Source organism: Vombatus ursinus, unplaced genomic scaffold (genome assembly GCF_900497805.2).
Source record: "Vombatus ursinus unplaced genomic scaffold, bare-nosed wombat genome assembly UNPS02004691.1, whole genome shotgun sequence".
NCBI lineage: Eukaryota > Metazoa > Chordata > Mammalia > Diprotodontia > Vombatidae > Vombatus > Vombatus ursinus.
Window position 1 is genome coordinate 6,375,266 of NW_020944469.1, and position 20,885 is coordinate 6,396,150.

At 39.8% G+C, this 20,885-nt stretch overlaps 1 protein-coding gene across 5 annotated transcripts in view; it reads right to left on the minus strand.

Moving 5' to 3' along the window:
* Positions 1-20,885, minus strand: part of POF1B (POF1B actin binding protein) — a 50,433-nt gene that overhangs the window by 22,282 nt on the left and 7,266 nt on the right. For 4 of the 5 annotated variants that reach the window (XM_027839623.1, XM_027839631.1, XM_027839615.1 and 1 more), the window contains exons 2-4: positions 11,963-12,037; positions 9,029-9,109; positions 1,248-1,349 (exon numbers count right to left, since the gene is read on the minus strand). In XM_027839623.1, the coding sequence (XP_027695424.1) occupies positions 1,248-1,349; positions 9,029-9,109; positions 11,963-12,037 (258 nt within the window). The remainder of the gene's footprint in view (positions 1-1,247; positions 1,350-9,028; positions 9,110-11,962; positions 12,038-20,885) is intronic. The other variant, XM_027839635.1, reaches the window with a different exon arrangement.

A 20,885-nucleotide genomic window follows, 5' to 3' on the forward strand; every position in this document is an offset into this window, starting at 1 on the left:
TCTATTGATCCCTGGGCGAGTGACTTTATGCTATGAATCCAGCAACTCAGGAAAGTTCATATATCTCATGTTCTTCTTGTGGAAAAGATAGAGAGAAGCAGGTTCAATGACAGCTCAATGCCAGGGATCTGGGACCCTCAGAGAAGAGTTTGCAGGACAGTGCCTGTGTGTCCCAGGCTCGTCGAGCTCTTCATCGGTGACTTACATAAAGGCATGGGTGGCTCACCCGGCAGACACAGAACCAGGAGGGATCAATGAGACGCTGGCTAAAAGTCAGGAGCCAAAAAAAGACCATGACGAGCAAGAATGCTGAGCTGAAAGTACTAAGATGAAAATGAGTGGGAACAAATGGGAAGATCTTACACGGGCTCAATAATTTAAGCTTCAGAAATAGAAGATGGGGGAGGCAGAGTCAGCAATTGGGTTGAAAAAGCTCTGGGCATTCTGATGGACTGCAGACTCAGTCTGAGTCAATAGTGTCATCGAGCAGCCAAAAATGCTCATGCAGTCTCTGGCCATTCAGGTCCGATGCCACAATTCTGAAAGTAAACTAATAAGATGAAGAGCATCAAGATGAAGGCAGTTACAATGGTGAAAGGCATCGAGGCTCTGCATGAGGAAATCGGCTGAAGGAACTGGAGATGGTTAGCACCAAGAAGACTCAGAGGGACCAAGAAAGCTATGTGTCAAGTATCTGGAGGGCCGTCATGCAAAAGGATTGGAACGCCTATAATCACTGGATCCCGGAATTTGAGAGCTCGATGGGACTTCATCTAATATATCTCAGTGGTGAAGCTAGCAAGTAGCAGTTCATCCTTTGTTCAAAACCCTCCAAGGCAGGAGAGGAGTGGGGGGGGGGGGAAGATTTGTTCTGCCTGGTACCGGAGAGCAGAACTGGAAGCAATGGGGTGGGGGGGAAGCAGGAGAGATGGAAAATCGGGCTTGGTCTCTGGAAAAACCATCTACCGATTAGCAGCACACCAAATTAGGATGGACTACCTCAAGAGGTAGTGGGTTTGGCCTCCCTGGAGGCCTGTTTTCAAGCAGAGGCCGGATGACCATTTATTGGTTTTGTTGAAATGGAAATTCTTTTTGGTGCATGACTCAGACTCAGTGGCCACTAAGGTCGAAATTCAACGATTCCAGTCCATTTCATGTCAGGTTAGCCCAGAGCAACGAGCTTAGTTTCATCTCCTTGAAGACGTTCATAATTCTAAAGTCTCAGTGTGAAAAACAAAACAACTTACCTGATCGGGATTTAACTTCTCAACTTTTCTTACTGTCTTTTCATAAATGACATTATTTCCTGGGAAAAAATGGCCTCCTCTTAGAAATGGGGACAGTGGTTCCTATAAAGATAAGAGAGAGAAAATCATTTTCAGAGGTCCTTTGGTTGAACCCCATATTGTGGGCATTTGAAGGTAAAAGTAGAATGAAGTCACACAAAGACCTAGAGAAAATCGCAGCAAAGGCCAGCCCTTTTCCCAAGGAAGGGACCCAGATCTGTCCTCTATTCTTCTATGTATGACAGAGGCATTTTTAAACGGATGCTATTTATTTCTCTCCTGAAGGCAAGATCTAATGAGTTTCCTTTGAAGTGAAGCAGTATAAGGTCAGCCTCATTGAAACTGGATTCCCAGGTAGGTTTCTATGCAAACGATCTACAGAGAAATGCAAAACAAATGCAATTCAGCAGCACCTGGCAGACCTTCTCTGGATTTGGGTGCCCTCTAAATACCCTCTGACATTCTAATTCTCAATAGAGTACATGTTTCTAACCCTGAGACTAGAGGGAAGCCGTTGTAACTCCCAACGAAACTGCTGTATGATTAGAGAAGGCCTTACGTGTCACTCAAAGAAAGAAGCAGTGACTTCCATGCCCAGGGCCCGAGAGAGATCAGGCGGAACTGAAGGACAACCAGGTAGGGGACAGAAAAGAGATGGAAGGCTCTATTGGTGGAATGTTTTTCATGGGAATCTGTACTTGAGGTACGTGGGGGGATTGGGGTGTGGGGAGAGCAGGAGAGACTCAATCTGCTCATAGGTAGTTGTGCTCTTTATTTCTCTAACATAGGAGAAAGGCCAAGAAAATTGAGGGTAGCAAGAACGGAAAAAGGGTAATATTGGTCAATGTAGAATTCAGTGGTCAGCAAACTGTACAACCCAGCCCCAATAGACAATGGCAATACCAATTTAGCAAACGCTTTTGTGAATAGATCTTTTAAAAATTCTGGGGGCAGATTTGATTGGTGCAAAGGAAAGAACCCTGGGTTTGGGCCCTAAATTCAAATCTCAGCTCTAGTACATTGCCTCTGTGACCTTGGGCAAGTCACTTCTCATCTCTGGGTCTCAGTTTCCTCATCTATAAAAATCAAAAGGCATCAATAAAACTTAGAAAATACCAATAAATTGAGGGGGTTGATCTCGATCCAGGGTTCTTAACCTGGGGTCTGGATCCTCAAGGAGGCTGTGGTTGGATTTCAGGGGGTCCATGAATTTAGAAGGGGAGAAACTACAGCTTTATTTCAATATAATTGGTTTTCCTTTGTTAAAGAAAAAAATAATATTGTACTCTGAATTTTAGGAACAAGTCTACCAGAAACCATTTTTACTTAATTTAACATTAATCTAATATCCAAACATTTCTAGCTTAGAGAGATATCCAAACTGGCATTGCCCCCCCCAACCCTCAGACAGTTCCCTTTCCTCCAAGATGATTTTAGTTAACATTTATAGGAATCTTTAATAAGAAAAGCTTATAATACAGAAAATACATTTTGGGATTAATATTCCAGAGTTGCTGCTCCATTCTTTCTTTAACCATTTTCCTGAAGGACTGAAAAGCTCTCCTCCCAGTGGTCAATATCGTTCCTTCCTAAACAGGGAAGGGTGAGTCACAGTCCATTTGCTTTGGGGGGGGATGGAAAAAGCAGGCATTTTAAGACCAGATTAGGAAAGGCCTTGACCCACCTTTAGAAGAGGGAAGGGAGAAGTCTGAAAATGGCTTTTAGACATGAGAAATACTTAATTCTTATTATTTCTGGGGAAACTAAAAAAGGTTTTAATGTATGCTTCCATACTTTATAATCCTCTGCACTTTATTTTATGCATTCAAAAACATTATTTTAAGAAGGAGTTCATAATATATTTTGCATGACTGCACATTTATAATTTAGATCAAATTTCTTGCCTTCTCAAGGAGGGGAAAGGGAGGGAGGGAATTTGGAACTCGAAATTTTTAAAAATGAATGTTAAAAATTGTTTTTACATGTAATTGGGAAAAAATAAAATATTAAATGAATATATTCTTTAAAAAAAAAAAAAACAAATCCCCCAGTCTGTTTTTTTTTTTTTAAAGAAGGCCTTCATAGACTTTGCCATACCAACGGGTCCATGACAAAACAAAGTTTAAGAAGCCCTGACCTAGATGGTCTCAAAGGTCCCTTTAGGCTCCATGAATGTCTGATTCCATTTCCTTGAAGGAAGGTGCATGAAAAGCATAGAAGAAACCACTGGGTGCAAAAGAGGAAAGCTATGTGACCCTCAAGCTAAGCCTGCTTTTCCCCTCACATATGCCTGATCTGTCCTTGTGCCACTTGAGAAACAATACCTAAGTCAGTTCCGTTTTTGATATTAATATATGACATCTGATGTTGCATTAGAAAATATATTCTTATAAATTTGGTTTCTTAAAGTCACTTTGACAGGATAGCTACTTCAGTATCTCTCTTAAAATTACACAACATAATGAAACAATACCCTCCCTCATAGAGTCTTTTCAAGATACAAAATTGCCAGACACACATCATCTTATTCTTTTTACAGCTTATATTCTCTTAAGGACATTAAAGAACATCCACCAAGATTAAAAGAATTTCTTGGTATAAAAATATTAGTTTTCATTCTTCCCTGTGAACCAGTACCAGGAAAGGAAGGGGGAAAGGCACTGGCCAGGTGATGTCACTAGTACCGGAACAGCCAGGCAAGAAGCCTTCTACCATCTAATTAAGCAGGCAGGCACCTCCTTGTGATCTTCTAGTCTTTGAGAACTGCCTCAGCCTTGAGAGGGGAAAGTGACTTGCTAGTATGGGTCAGGAGCAGGAATCAAACTCAGGGCTTCCTAGATCCAAGGTCACCTCTGGATCCACTATGCATAGAGGCAGTGAAATTGGTGAAAATGGAGAGAGAGGCCACTCTCTAATAGGTCCATGAAGTAATTTTTAAATAAATTAAATGTCACAAAAAATAGGGGGAAAAAAAGCATTAACTCTTCCCACCAATGTGTCTAACAGCTGACCCAGAAAGGTGGTGTGGTGGCAGAAAACATCAGACTGCTGACAGTCAGAAGGCCGGGCTGTGGCCACCTTGCTTTGTGACCTTGGACCTGTCACCCTTCTTAGTCCATAAAGCCAGAGGGTCAAACTAAAGGGGAGGGAAAGCTTCTTCCAGCTTGAATATTCTCTGATTCCAGTGGCGACGTGAGGCCACACTTCTGGGCCAAACAACCTAAGCAGAAGTCTTCCATTTCTCAATGTATATATTTGAACTTGTGCCAGGTGGATCCTCTATAAGGGAAGATTAGTATTACTCTACTTGCTAGAGCTATAGGAATGCTGGCAGAAGTTCTCAAAGCACTATCATACCATATCTAAGAAAGTAAAACTAGGTCATTTCATCCTTAAATACTCTCCAGTGGGAGGGCCCAAACACTTCCTTGGGTTTTGACTCCTTGGGTTTTGACTCCAAAATCAAACGGAAATCCTGGAATTACTTAAAGAAAAGAAAACAAACACAAATGGTCTGGAAGGGAAGAGCAGTAGCAAAATGTGAATCAGTAGTGGAGAAAACGTGACCAATGAAATGAAGATCTGCTCTAATGGCAGGAAGGAGAAATAAAGATTGGAAAGGCTGAAAATGTAAAAGGAGAGAGCTATGTTTTGGAGGGCCGACTTATTATATTGTCATTAAACTAGAATGCTCTCCCAAGGATTCTAAAAAAGCAGTCCCAAAAGGAATTTTTTTTAATAAATAAAATGGAAAATATCTCTAGACTGGGTTTTCAGGTTGTCTTGCAAAACCAGTTAGATCATTTTTACCTACAAAATATACAACCTGAAATTTGTGTCATCCTCCATGAAGGCATGGAGTTGAGAACTAAAAAATGATTTGTTTCCCTCAGCCCTCTCCCATGTCCCCCCACTGCCGCTACCAATTACCTCGTGGGTTAACATACGCATTCAACATACACATTTCTGCTTTTGCAGAAATGAAAGGATTTTTCTAATACAGTAATACCTCCATTCCCGGGAAAATGTCACTCACTACAAGACGGGGGTGGGATGGGAAGGGAGGGAATTAAGTACTCGCACAGCTTCCTCCACTTCTACCCTCAGCCTGCATTAACCTGCCAGGGTCTCATCATTATTTACTCAACAGTAAGAACTACACAAGAATGAGTCCTAGAAACAAGGGGAATCCAGATTACCTACGAGTCGCCCTCCCCTTTGTTTCTGTCAAATGGAACAATTACTCAAATTCCTAAAAGCTAATATTTACAAAAACCGATTCAAAACAAGGAATTACATTGAAGACCATGTGAGAGAGGCAGGTTGGGGAGTTAGAAGACCTAGGCTCAAATTCTGAATTTGTCATTAGTCATCGATTCTCTGTGTGACCTAGGGCAGGTCACTCAACCCCTCCGGGCCCTGTCTGCAATCCTCATAGCTCCACTGGCCAGTTCACGCCAAGACACAGATGTTGACCCCTACAGGGCCACCTCTGCTGAAGATATCTCAGAGTCCCTCTCTACTGCTCTAACCCTTGAACCTACTGTCCTTCTGGTAGGAGTGCCTCTGCCCCGCCATTGCTCTCCAGGGTCCCCAGGGCTTTGTCACGTGTTTTGTTCCTTTCCCTGCCAATGTGCCACGTGGCCTCGCCCTTCCATGAACAAGAACCCTCCTTTCTGAGTTGTCTCCTCAGTCAGAATTTGAGCTCCTCGAAGGCAAGGACCATCTTATTTTTTTATGTGTATTCCCAGAGTTCAGCACACCCTCTTCAGCCATAACGATTTTGCATTCCATATTGTGTTGAGCTGTGAGCACACAGCAAGACCTAGGGAATTTAGGAAGCATCCTTCAAGGTGTGGCAAATTCAGGGGAGGGTGAGAAGACTAGAAACCACGTCATACAAAGATCCCTTGAAGGAACCTGAGATGTTTAACCTGGAGTGGAGGAGACTTGAGGGGCACGTGATCAGGCTGTGTGCAATCTGGCAGCACAGTGGAGTGGAGATGCCACAGAACTGTACTCAGACAAGCCCCCAGCTCCTGAAACGGAATCTTCACCATGCCTGGACTGCTCTCCCTCCTCATCTCTACCCCGTGAGTTCCCTGGGTTCCTTCCCTAAAGCACCAGTCCAAATCTCACCTTCTACATGCAGCAGTTCCTGATCCTATCCCCCTTAACACTAGCACCTTCCCTCCGAGATTACCCCCAATTTATCTCATCTGAATCTTATTTGTATACAGTTGTTTTCATGTTGTCACTGCACCACCCCCCGACTGTGAGCTCCATGAGGGCAGAGATTGTTTTATTTTTTTGCCCTTCCTTACGTCCCCAGCACTTAGCAGAGTGCCTGGTACACAGTGAGTGCTTAACAAATGCAGGCCTGCCTCAGTGGTGAGCAGGCTCCCCTTTATGGAAGCCCTCAAGCAGAGACGGGCTGACCATGTGGTCAGGATCCTCCAGTTACGACGTGGTTAGGTCCCTGCCAACTCTGAACTTCTGCTTCTAGAATGAAGAAAAGGAGACGAATGGGGTGGGGTGAGAGGGGAGGGGAGCAAGAAATCACAGAATCTTAGACAGAAAGGACCTCCAAATGACAACCAGGCCTATTGAACAACTGAATGAGAGTCTCCTTTCTGCAGCACAACTCATCCTTGTGGAGAAGATCCCCAGGAAGCAGCAGCCCACTCAACCCTGGGACTGCTCTAACACAGTAAGCTTTCGCTTGCTTCTTTGCAATGCTTACCCCATTAGACAATAACACAGAGTCACTATCTCCTGAGCCAAGTTTCAGGTTTGGTGCTTATGTACCTATGACTAAGGAGAAGGAACCTGAAAACGAGGGCAATCCCGTTTCCCTGAAGAGCTGGAGTTGTCTAAGGAAACCAAAGGTCCAAAATAGCCATCGGTTACTGGAGTTAACGCTGTTGGCCAACCTTAACATTCAAAGCTGTGGCCTCTGCCACCCTGACCCAGTTCCAGGCTGCCCTGGGGTGAAAAAAGAGAGAAGGAAAGGATGAAAGTGGCAGGCAGGAGCAGAAAGGTCGGCACTGACCCCAGCCAAGGAAGATGTACTCTTTTAACCCTCTGTATTCCTTTGCAAGAAAAAAAAATGACATTGACTTTTTTTGGAAGTAGGGGCAGAGATTATTTCATACAGCAGCAGAACCCAGTGAAATAAAGTACAAAGACTGTTGCATTCTTGTCTAGATCAGAGCTTCTTAAACTTTTTCCACTCAAGACCCCTTCAGTGCTTCTTAAACCGTGGGTCTCAATGGGGTTGAGACCCACGGTTTAAGAAGCGCTGGTGTAAATCACCTCTACCCTCAGCACAGATTACTGATATCCTTATAACCAGCACCCAAAGAATATATCTTCCTGTAGCCATAGACACTGTTTTAGAGAGTTTTTATTGGGTGTGTGGGGAAAGGTTGATGTGGAGGAATGAGAGAAGAAAACATTGTGGAAAAAAAATTTTTTTTTTAGGCAATTGGGGTTAAGTGACTTGCCCAGGGTCACACAGCTAGTAAGTGTCAAGTGTTTGGTCTGAGGCTGGATTTGAACTCAGGTCCTCCTGACTTCAGGGCTCTGTCCACTGTGCCACCTAGGTGCCCCGAAAATATTTTTTTCTTAAGGACCCGCATGTACAAAAATATTTACAGCAGCTCTTTCTGTGGTGGCAAAGAACTGGAAATTGTGGGGATGCCTATCAGTTGGGGAATGACTGAGCAAGTTGTGGTATATGATTGTGATAGAATACTACTGTGCTATAAGAAATGATGAGCAAGCAGACTTCAGAAAAACCTAGAAAGACTTGTATGGTCTGATGCTGAGTGAAGTGAGCAGAACCAGGAGAACATTGCACACAGTAACAGCCTCATTGTGTGATGACTGACTTTGATAGACTTGGCCCTTCTCAGCAATGCAAGGATCTAAGACATGTCCAAAAGATTCATGATGGAAAATGCTCTCCACATCCGGAGAAAGAAATAGGGAGTCTGAATGCAGATCGAAGTGTACTATTTGACCTCTTTTTTTTCTTTAGTTGTTTTGTTTTGTTTCTTCTTTCTTGTGGTTCCTCCTATTGGTTCTAATTCTTCTTCACAACATGAGTAATGTGCAAATATGTTTAATATAAATGTATATATAGAGTCTATATCAGATTGCATGCCATCTTGCAGGGGGAGGGAGAGGGAGAAAATTTAAAACTCAAAACCTTATGGAAGTAAATGTTGAAAACTAAAAATAAATTAATTAATTTTAAAAAATTTAAAAAAGAAAAGAAAATATTTTTTCTTGCTTTTCTTCTCAAAGTAAAGGGAGAAAATATATTAGGGAAGGAAATACTGGGAAAGTTCATGTTTTAAGCTGGCCAGCAAAGACAATGAGACACTTTGAAGATTCTTCTCTTTTGTAGATCAAATCTTAACTGCCAAATGGGATGGACTCCTGATGAACTGATAGTTTTTATTGTAAGGTGTGTGCTCCTCTGTCGTCGTCCTCACTCACTCACTCACTCACTCACCGTCTGCAATGGTTTCTGTCACAGTTGGGTGGGGCATGACTTAGAACCTTAGAAACCTTTGTAATGGCTGGAATTAAGGATGGGATATGGCAGTAACCCTGATTAAAAGTATATTTCATATGATGCAAGAGATCTGGCTGCTAATTCACTCTTTTTTGCTCATGTTATTAACCTCAAAGGAATTACCCAAAAGAATATGATTTTGTGTAGTTTGCCTTACCTGATCAGGATTTTGCACTATGTATCTCCTTATGGTGGTCTGTGGGTAAGTAGTCACTCTCACTGTGGGAGAATGGAGATCCTGGGAATAGGGAAGGGCAGAGGAGAGAAAAAGATAAAAAGGCACATAAAATCATAAAGTGATTCAAGGGATGGGAGTCACCAGTAATCATCAGTTGAACTTTGGAGCACTTAGGAGGGACGGCATGCAAGCCTGGGATTCCGTCTCCATGACAGAGTTTAATTCAAATCGATGTAATCAGCACTTGCTGAATGTGTGATCAACGCTTCACTGGGGACAGATATAACTTCAATTTGAGGTCGACGAGGTTAACTTCTTCCTCAATAAAATCTGCTCCCACACCTGCTCCCACTTTCAAGATGTTTGATGGATTTAAAATATATTTTCGAGGCATTTTGACTACCAAATCTTACTTTGTAAGTGTTCACCAGAGCAACAGAGATTTTCTGGATAGGTGACCAGGACTAACTGGGCTTAATCAAAACTAGGAAAGAGATCCTACTTGTGATTCTTCAGTTCTCTCTGTCAGCACCCTTTCCACAATCCTCCCAAGGCCATGTTGTCCCTCTGCCCTCTGGCTGTCCAGGGTTAACCTCTGTGACTCCACAACTTTAGGTCATGCCCCATGCTTGTTTCACTATTTTAAGGATGACTGATTTTCTTGGAATGAGTACTGACTCATCATTCCTCCATGCCTTAAACCAGTGGCATTGAACTCAAATAGAAAATGATCCCTTTGGGTCATATGTTAACTTAGTAAACCACAAATTACCACTGCCCATGTTGCACTGTATTTTTACTTATTTTGTTATTCAGTCATTTTCAGCTGTATTCAAGTCTTCATGACCCCCTTTTTGGGTTTTTTGGGTTTTTTTTTTTTTGCAAGGTTACTGGAGTGGTTTTGTCATTTCCTTCTCCAGCTCATTTTACAGATGAGGAAACTTAGGCAGACAGGGTTAAGTGACTTGCCCAAGGTCACGCAGTTAGTAGGTGTCTGAGGCCAGATTTGAACTCATGAAGATGAGTCTTCCTGACTCCAGGCCTGGCAGTGCCACCTAGCTGCTCCAAACATTTCCCAGGGACATCTTAAACTAGTTCTGGCTTTACTCTGTAGTTTTCCAGGCATGTGGCCTGCAGTGCAAGTGTGACACCTCCACCTTAGAAGACGCTCTTCATGAGCTGCTTGGACTTTAAAAAATTTGTACCTGGTGGACAGCCACCAGGTTGGGATGAGCTTGTGATGAGCCTTTCTGGGTTCTGGCTATACGGCCATAGGGTCTGTCATCAGACCTATTCTTGAAGATTTTCAACTCAAAATATTGCGTAATACTGTGCTTCCCTTCCCCCCCAGCCTAAAAAACAAAACCGAAAAATTTATTTTCCAGGTCTCATTCTCACGGGTCCAACTCATTAACTGAATAAACTGATGCATGCTAACGAGTTACTTTGTCCCAGATAATGGAGATTTTAGAAAGGCGGAGGCATAATGGATGGAAAGGCGTAATTAGCCAGGACCAAAACTCAGCTCAGCCTAACTTCTCTGGGCCTCACGTGTCTCATCTGTAAAGTAATGTCTGGGCCTGACTACCTTGCAAGGTTGTGAAGCTCAAATAAAATATTGTGTACAAAGTAATCTGTAATCATAAAGTGACATGGGGATGTAAATTATTATTAACAAGAGACTTTGGGAGGAGGTATAATGCTTAAATCACTACATTCTTAATCCCTAGAACTAAGAATTCCTAGTACATTCAAGGCCAAGAAGGGGAGGATCCTTATGTACTTTTCAAGTCATAGCACCCTGTGAGTTCAAATCCAGCCTCAGACCAAACACTTGACATGTACTAGCTGTGTGACCTTGGGTAAGTCACTTAACCCCCGATTGCCTCACTTAAAAAAAAAAAAAGTCATAGCACCCTGGCAGTGCACACTTCTGGATTGGGTTCATCCTTGCCCCATAAATTAGTCAAAATCAGAACATTCTAGTACGACATTGTGGCTTTAAAAGTGCTTGACTTCACAGACAAGAGAAAGTCTTTAATGATCTCCACTTTTAAGTTTTCAGAGATTAGCATTTGATTCATGCTCAAATTAAGAACATTTGAATAAAACTGAATAAAATAAAAAAATAAAATTTAACCCAGAGCCTAAAATAAATATGGCTCTACCTAAGAAAAATCAAATTGGAGGCTAGTCCAAATTTTCATGCAAATTTAAAATCCAATTCACAGCACTAACACCTAGAATGGAAACTCCTTTTGACCAGGAACTATTTCATTCTCTGTCTTGTGATCCCTGGCACCTAGCACAGTACCTGGCACAAGGGAGGTGATTAATAAATGCTTGTTGATTGACTGATTGTTCCTTTAGGCGGTGAATACTAACTCAGGTGAAAACCACAATTCCAGAAGACTAATGATACAACACACTACCTACCCATTCACAGAGAGGTGAAGGACTTAGAATGAAGAATGAGACAAATGTTTTTTGAATATTACCAAGGTGGAAATTTGTTTTGGTCGACTATACCTGTTTGTAATGGATTTTATTTTATTGTGTTCTCAGTTGAAGGAGGGGGATTGGGAGGGAGGGTGAGAAGGAACACTCTGGCTGATTAAAACAAATAAAATATATTTTTTAAAATAACTAAGTTAGAGAGGCAGCTAGGTGGCACAGTGGATAGATTTCCAGCCATGAAGTCAGGAGGACCTGAGTTCAAATCTGGCCTCACACACTTGACACTCTTACTAGTTGTGTGACCCTGGGCAAGTCACTGAACCCCAATTGCCTCACCCCCCCCCCCCGCAAAAAATACTAAGTTAGGTGAGCTGCATCACCTAGGCCACTAAGCTTTTGGGGATGAGTGAAAATCTTTTGTGGGCTAGGAGGAGGTAAAAAGATGACTTCTTTTACCTGTTCGATATTATGGGTTACGTGCAGAGTATTTGGGGCACAAGTAGCTACTTTTAATGTTGGAGAATGGAGCTCCTGTGAAGAGAAACAAAAAAAGATCAGCATTGTTCCTGGAACGCTTCTGGAACTGAGATTCAGTTTTCTCCAGTGGGAAAACCGTTCTATTTACTCTGATAGCTTTCTGAGCAAATGTTTGCATGCCCTAATAACAAGATAGCACTGGCTTCATGAAGGTTTTCATGGAAATACAATTTTCTTGGCTGTAAGGGATTGTCTAAGTTATGATTTTTGTTTTTGTTTTTTGTTTTTTTCCATTAGAGTTTTGCTAGTATTGCCCAAGTCACTGGTGGTCTTCAAATAAAGGTAGGATGACCACTTGTCAAGCTACACGGTAAAAGGGATTCTTTTTCAGGTACAGACTGGCCTCAGCAAACCCTTCTGACTCAAATTCTAGGACATCGCCAAACCCCAGTAATTCCTGTGCATCACACTCCAGCCCAATTCTCCCACCTGCTTCATTATTTCCAGCCTGGCATCGTGGGATCCAGCAATAGGAAGCTTGCACTTGAAAGCGGCCTCTGATAATCACTACTCATGTGACCTTGGCCAAGTCACCTTCCTTCCCCAAGTCTCAGTTTCCTCCTCTATATAATAATAATAATAAACACAATAACAATAATACTTGCACTCCCTCCCTCCCAGGCTTGTGCTAAAGAAATGTGAGCTGTTGTTTTGTAATCAACTGACACCTTCAGGAGAATTTTACCAGCCAGAACGTTAATTCCTTAGGAAAAGACAGTGTAGTGTAACGGAACAAGCACTGGACTCCTGCCTCAGATCCTTTACTAGGTGGAGGACCTAGAACATGGCACTGAGCCTCTCTGAGCTGCAGATATTTCATCTGTAAAATGGGTATAATATCTCTACACCCTATCTCAGAGGATTATCATTAAGAGAAAATTGTTTCTAAACCTTCAAATACTACAGAAATGTGAATTATTATTAAAGGATCTAATATATGTACACAAGTATTTTCAGGCTACCTTAGGACTTCATTATGAATTCCTATGTTTTTAGAACATAGGAAATACTGATTACTCTTTATTAAATCTACATTGGAATATTTGGAGATAAATTTTGAAAGGAAATAGAGTTGGGTTTTTTTGTTTTTTTTGTTTTTGTATTTTTTTTTGGCAATTGGGGTTAAGTGACTCGCCCAGGGTCACACAGATAGTAAGTGTCAAGTGTTTGGACTAAGGCCGAATTTGAACTCAGGTCCTCCTGACTTCAGGGCCAGTGCTCTATCCACTGTGCCACCTAGCTGCCCCATACAGTCATTTTAAAAAGCAATATTCAATGAGGTAGTTTAACATCAGTCAAGAAATGAGCTAATAAGCCTCAGAGAAAAGCTGAGAAAATGTTTCTTCCCTTCCTTTTTGGCAGAGGTGTGGGACAAAGGATGTAGAATAGTCTAGCGTAGGCAACTACTGTGTTGATTGATATTGCTGAATTGTTCCTTCCCTTTAAAAAAGAAAAATCTTTGTAACAAGGGATGGCTCACTGGGTTAGAGGAAGAGAGAAAGCTAAATTTGGCAATGAAAGTAATATGAAAAGAAAAACATATCATTAAAAAAAGATTTTTTTAAAAGCAATCCAGCAGGCCAGGGTTTATTATGCAAAGATGTAGAAGGTATGAGTTTAAATTAAAGGGGAGCACTTTGTAAATACAGCTTTTGTCTTGTTTATCTGGTGCCAGATAGTTTTGATAATAATGGCTTTGTAATATAGTTTGAAATCTGGAAGCACCAAACACCCCTCCTTCTTACTTTTTTCCTCATTTATATCTCTCTATATTCTTTATCAAATGAATTTTGCCATTTTGACTAATTTTGTAGCATCTTTTTTGGTACAGCACTAAATCTGTAGGGTAATTTAGGTATTATTATTATTACTATCACATGACTGATCCATGCAACCTGAATATCTCTAGAATAGATCAATGGATTATTTTCTTTAAGGCACCATAGATAATGAATCAATATCAGTACTGCATATTCACTGAACAGCATAGCATCTAAATACTCAAAACAAAGTTAATGGAATTGCAAGGAGAAATAGTTAGCAAAACTCTAATAGTAAGGGATCTGGATGTATCTCCTTCAGACCTAGACAAATCTAATCAAAAGATCAATAAGAAAAAACTTTAAAAGCCCAAATAGATTTTTGGAAATATGAGAGATGATTGATCTCTTGAAACTATTGAACAGAACAGAAGAGTTTATACATTTCTTAGCTGTGCATGGCACCTTTATAAAAACTGATCATGAAGTCAGCCTTCACAAACTTCACAACTTCACAAACTTGTACAAACTTCACAAACAATGTACAAAAGCAGAAACGGTGAACACATTCTTTATCAACCACAATGCAATAAAAACTATATTGAATAAAGGGCATTTGAAGAAAGAATTAAAAATCAGTTGGAGACTAAATAACTTAAACCAGAAGAATTAGTGAGTCAAAGAACAAATTAAAGAAACAATAGAAATTTTAACAAAGAATATGAAAACAATAAGACAAAATACAAAAACTTATAAGATACAGATAAAGCAGTCCTTATAGGAAATTTTATATATCAAACTGCTTTTATCAACAAAAACTAGATAGAACAAATATATGAATTCGGCATGCAACTAAAAAAAAATTCTGGAAAAGCAACAAATCAATATCTGCTCAACCTAACACCAAAGTAGAAAATCTGAAAATCAAGGAAGAGAAAAAAATTGAAAGGAAAAAAAAACCCTATTAGAATTGACAAATCTAGTAGGTTTTTTAAAGTAGATCAATGAGAAAAGAGAAATAAAAGCAAAGCCTAGAAACAAACTTGTGCAGAGGTCCTAGCATTCAACGAAGTACTGGGAAAGGAACTCTTCGTTCAACAACAACTTCTGGGAAAACAGCAAAGTACACTGAATGAAAATAGGTTTAAAACAAATCAACTTTAAGGCCCCACTTTATGCCTATCGAATTGGCAATAATGACAAAAGAGGAAATCAATAATTATTAGAATGGCTGTGGAAAAACAGCCATACTAATATACTGTTGACTCTGTTGTGGATTGGTTTAATTATCACTCTGGAAAGCAATTTGGAACTATGGCTGGAAAGTTACCAAACTATGCATACTTTTTGATCCAGCTATACCACAACTAGGCCTATACTACCCCCCAAAAAATCCAAAAAAGTGAAATTCTCTCTCTCTACACACACACACACACACATTTATAGCATCTCTTTTCCCAGTGGTCAAAAAATGGAAACTAAGAGGGTGTCTTCCTTTTGGTGACTGGCTAAATAAACTGTGGTACACGAACGTAATGGAATATTATTGCTCGATAAAAAATGATAAAATGGCCAATGGCCAATGTCAGCAGAAGCTGGGAAGACCTTTATGAATTGATGCAAACTAAGTATAACTAGGAGAATGATTTATACAATAACATTATAGAGAAAAATAACTTTGAAAGATTTTAATAGTGAGCATTTATACAATGCTCTTTATATATTTTAACTCACTTGATACTCATAAAAACCCTGTGAAGTAGGTGCTATTATTATAGTACATAGATGAGGAAACCAAGACACAGAGAGGGTAAGTAGCTAATGTCTGATGTAGGATTTGAACTCAGGTCTTCCTGACTCTAAGTCCCACGTTTTATCCACTGTTCCACTTAGTTGCATTTAGAACTCTGATCAACTTCATGATGAGTCCCAAGTACAAAAGAATGAAGGTGAAACAGACCACTAACAATCTGAAAAAAAGGTAATGAACTTAAGATGCAGAAAGAGCCGTACGTTTTTGGACGTGGCTTACAAAGGAATTCGTTTTGCCAGAATTGGTAGATTTGCACTGAGGGATTTGTTTTTTCAGGTTAAAACAAACCTCCACCCCAAACCTGTTCATTTATTTGGAGAGGGATAGTGGAAGGGACAGATTCACATTAAATATTTTTACTTGAAAAATAAAAATCATAAACTATTATTTTAAAAATAAGTTTAGACCAACAACTCACACTATATACCAAAATTGCTATAAATTTTTATAGCAAGTTTCCCAATAGACAAGTGATCAAAGGATATGAATTAAGAGTTTTCTAAAGAAGAACTATAACTATCAACAACCAAAAGAGAAACTGTTTAAAACACCATTCATCAGAGAAACATAAATTAAAACAACTGCGGCATTTGTCACCTTATACCCATCAAGTTAGAAAAGATGGGGAAATTCTATGTTGGAAAGCCTTTGGGAGAACATGGAAATTAACTGCTGATGGAACTATGAATTGGTTTAACCATTCTGGAAAACAATTTGGAATTAAACAAGAAAAGTTAATAGATTATTCGAATTCATCATGAACCTAGAGCTTCCACTGTAGGTACTATGTACCCCCAAGGAACTTTACTGACAGTAAGAAAAGACTCAAATATACAAAAATATTCAAGATCACATTATTTGTGATGACCAAAAGCTACAAATAAACCATATGCTCAATAATTAAGGGATGGCAGAAGAAACTGTGCTACAACGCGAAGTGGAGAAAACAGAGCTACAAGAATAATACACACAACGAATGAATAAAGTCAACCCTGAGGGGCAACAGCCCTCAAAATCAAATGGGACAGACAATGTTGGTCTTAAATTTCTCCAAGTTAGAAAACACACTCTTCCTTTATCTCAGGCCTGGACTAGGCCAGGCCAGAGGCACTCATCATTAGATTGATCATGGTGGGATGAATTTTTCAGCTGCAACTCTTCTGCCCAGACTTAGAAGAGTTGCAGTCTCCATCAATGGAGGAAATATCCAAACGGATGAAATCATGGGTCACTGAAGATACCAGAGTTTAAGAAACAGATAGGGAGTTTTATAGAGTTGATAAACCAAGTAAAGTGAAAATTGAGAGACAGCACTGCAATGCTTGCACAAACAATATTTTGGAGGGGAAACCTGGAAATGGGTTTTCGATCTGCTGAAGCGTGTAAATTATCTAGCATGGGAAAATTTATCAACCCAAAATGGGAACTGAATGTTAGCATCATTTCAGGCCAAGACCCTGACAACCAGAAGAGAAACAATTACTGGCCTCTCCTTGGTATGCTCCACAAAGGTGTAGAATATGAACAAGGAATGAAAGGAAACCAACAGAATAAAACACAGAAAGGGCCACTGAGGGATGTTTTGATACTAAGAAAACATTTCATTTTGGAATATTAAAGTTAATTTACATAGAAACAAAAGGCAACTTCACAAAAAGATAATTAAGGGAGGCATTATGGCAAGAAGACTAGATTGGGAATCATAAAACCTGTATTCTAGTCTCAGTTCCGCCATTAAGCTGCCAAGCAACTTTGGGAAAGTCACTTAACCTCGTTTGTAAAAAGGGGATAATCACCAGTGCTTTGCATACCTCACAGGAGTGACTAACATAAGGAATGTGTTTTGAAAACTGGAAAATGCTATCCAATTATAAGAAATTATCATCATTATATACAGGGTTGTTCATCCTCACATCATCTATATAATCAACCAAGGCAAAAACTAACTCTACATAAGCAACAATATGGAGATGGAAAAATACAAGTATGTTTAAGGAACAGAAAACCATCATCCACTTTGGTTAAAGAGTAAAGTGGGGAATGGCCAAGGGAGAACAGGGCTAGAAAAATAGGCTGAGGCCAGCTTATACCTTTTATCTGATGGGCAGTAGAGAGCAACGAAAGATCTTTGAGTAAGATAATAAATATGTGTATATATGTGGAGATATATGATAATGTATATGAAAATTCAGAAATATTTTAGGCAGATTCTAAGCACACACTGAAGTCCAGGATTAGAAAAGAAATATTAATGAAGAAAATGCTAACTGGAATGTTTCTGAAATGTGCAATACTATGTAGAAAAGCCCCAAATTAGCAGCAGCAACTTTTGTTCCACTCTTATCACCTCCGAAGAAAAGCAAGGAAAAACGGGACAATAGCATTTTTTGAGTGCTTTAAGGTCTACTTTAAAAACAGTTCTTCCACAACTCTGAGAGTTAGGTCATGTAGGCACCAAAATCCCTACTTGAAAGGTGAAGAAATTGACCTCAGAGAGGCTGAGTGATTTGCCTATGGTCCCCTAGCTAGCAACGGTTAGGGCTAGGATTCCATATCCAGTATTTTTTCCACTATACAGGGAGGGAGGGAAAGTCTAATAACTTGGTTTAGGGTTTGCTTGCTTTATTTGACTTAGCCTGTCTAAACAGCTATGCTCAACTATCTCATTAGAAGGGACAAACCTACCAAAAACAAAACAAAAAAAGTAAAACCCAACACTTAATTCAATGAAACTCAATGGTCATCCAAAAGAAGTAATTCCTGGAAACTCAAAAAATAAATAAAACGACTATCCATTTCATTACCCACCTCTTCATCCCTGCCCTAGGAAACAAAAAAGAATAGACAACTTACAATTTAGCAACTGTATGTATCTTGTGCAGCCATAAAAATGAAAAATGATATAAGGGGAAAGAAGGCTAACTACGTCCATCATCAATCAAAATATTATACAAGGTGTTTGTTCATCCTGCTCAATTTGAATGCTATGCACTGACCATGTGAATGTCATGGTAAATGAAACCTATTACAGTCCCACTGAAAGCAAGTCACTAAGTAAGACATCCTTCAAAGAACCTAAACCACTATGGCCCACTAGGGAACACAGAGCTCTGTCAATAAACTGGGTTAACTGCTTAAGCTAACTAACAAAGGAGGAGAACATAAGATCACTAGGAAACGATAACGGTGAAAGATCAGAAATACTACCTCTTTACCAACATTTTAGAGTAATGAGTAAAAACACAAAATTGCTCATTCAGGTATAAAATAAGGAGAAACGTGCCAAATCTAGATGTTCGATGGAGCTCAAGAATTACACTAGAATAATAACTGACTTGGAAAATGGGTTCCTTACATTTATTTTATACGGAATTCTTTCAAGGGGCAGAGCTTTCTATTTTTTGTTCAAAGAGAAAGCAATAAAGTATAAAATCCACAAATAACCTCAACTTAGGTCATTATCACACTGCCCTCCCAGTCTTTACCAGAAAAGCTACTAAGTAGCCATGCATGAGTGATTTAAGGCTCCAATACAGCAGAATGACCCCAGAAGGAAGAGAAGATACGCTTGTGACTGAGCTGGTCTCATCACTTCTCTCCTCTCAGCAGGTCTGTGCCATCTGGACAAAAGTAACTGGTGGTAATTTGTCCTCCACGTAAGTAAATAGGGTTCAATTTACAGGCAAGAGAATCTGGTCTGCTATTAAATGCTTAGGCGTTCAATTCTCCTTGTGCTGAAGCATTAGGACATAGCATTAGACTCTGAGAGAATTTGAAGCCCCACTTCTTCCTGTTAACAGGTCTGATTTAACTGACAATGAAAATTGTTTCTGCAACATAACATCTTCCGTTTATTTGTATGTGATTTGCCTTGGGTATGTTTTAAATGTTTAATTCAGAAATTGCTTGAATTTGTAATAAAGAAACAGGTAAGAGGCAGGCCACCAAGTAGTCTTTAATCATTGAGCTACTTTAAAAAGAAAAAAAAAAAACAAGGCTCAAGTTCAAAAAAGAGTGTAGGGATTTCCTAACTGTTATTAGACATTCAGGTCAGCAAGCATTTGAGGTACATTTCAGTTGTTCTAGGCTTTTGATCATATGTAGTATGCCCTTTAGCAAACTGCTTAAATGCTTACTTCATTAGTTATTTTGCGCTACCATATTCCTTCTTACCGAACCTTTCAAAAACATGCACGTGAATCCTTCAAGTGACAGAAGGAACTATTTTACTCTATTCATTTAGTCTACTATGTTTTTCATTTTGTCTATGAACTTAAAGGCTTTTGTGGAATACATGTTTATAACTCAAAAGATAACTGATTTATCATTTGTAATTTTCCCGGAAGCATTTCATATGTATATATACATAGAGTCATTTTCTTTCTTTTTAGAATGTTCCCTATAACTCATATTAAAAGTCTAAACTTGCACAGTGTTTTTCCCCCACGCTCCAGACAGACACTCAGAAGACTGATGAGAATGAGAACTGAGACCCAGATAGCCAGAGAACACAGTCTTTGCTTTCAGTGTTCAATTAGATTCTTGCACACTTGTTCAATTATAAAGTATGTTGAAACAAAGACAGGGCTAGTCTATGTGGTCAAATGCAAAATTGTTCTCCATGACATCACAACTTGGTATCAGTATGATGGGAACATTTGGATGCCAGTAAGATCTTCATGCTGATCTTCCGGATGTTTGAGAATTACCCCCAAACAGTTCAAGGCAGGTAGGAAGAATCAAGCTTTGGCTAGTTACTAGGCTTCAGCAGAACAGAAAGTGGTCTTTAAAAGTCATAAAACACCTATGCTTAAAGAATTCACGAAGGTAAGTTTCCATTTGAATGAACTGTCTTCACAGCACAGGAGATGCTTTGGTTAGAATGGTTTGTCATAAGAAAGGGAAGCATATCCCCAGGTGAGTGCTGAAATGCTGGACTCTTGAACAACCTGGCTCTCCTCCTGCCTGCTTGATCACTCCTCGGTCTCAGATCTTCATTCAGGTCACCCGGGTAAACATCACTCTCCCAATGTCACTGGTCCTCTTCGAGAAAGAAGCCACTTTCAGTTGGAAACTCCTCCTCCTCTTCTACTCATCATTTATTCTATCATTTTTTGTTTGTTTGTTTGGTTGGTTGGTTTTGTTTTTCAAAAAAAACTGGGGCAATTAACTCTTTTGTCTCATGTAGTTTTCACTTATGACTTCTTGAAATAGAGCTCTGAAAAACCAGGCTTTGCTAAAGCCCACTGGGAATTCAAATGGAGCTATT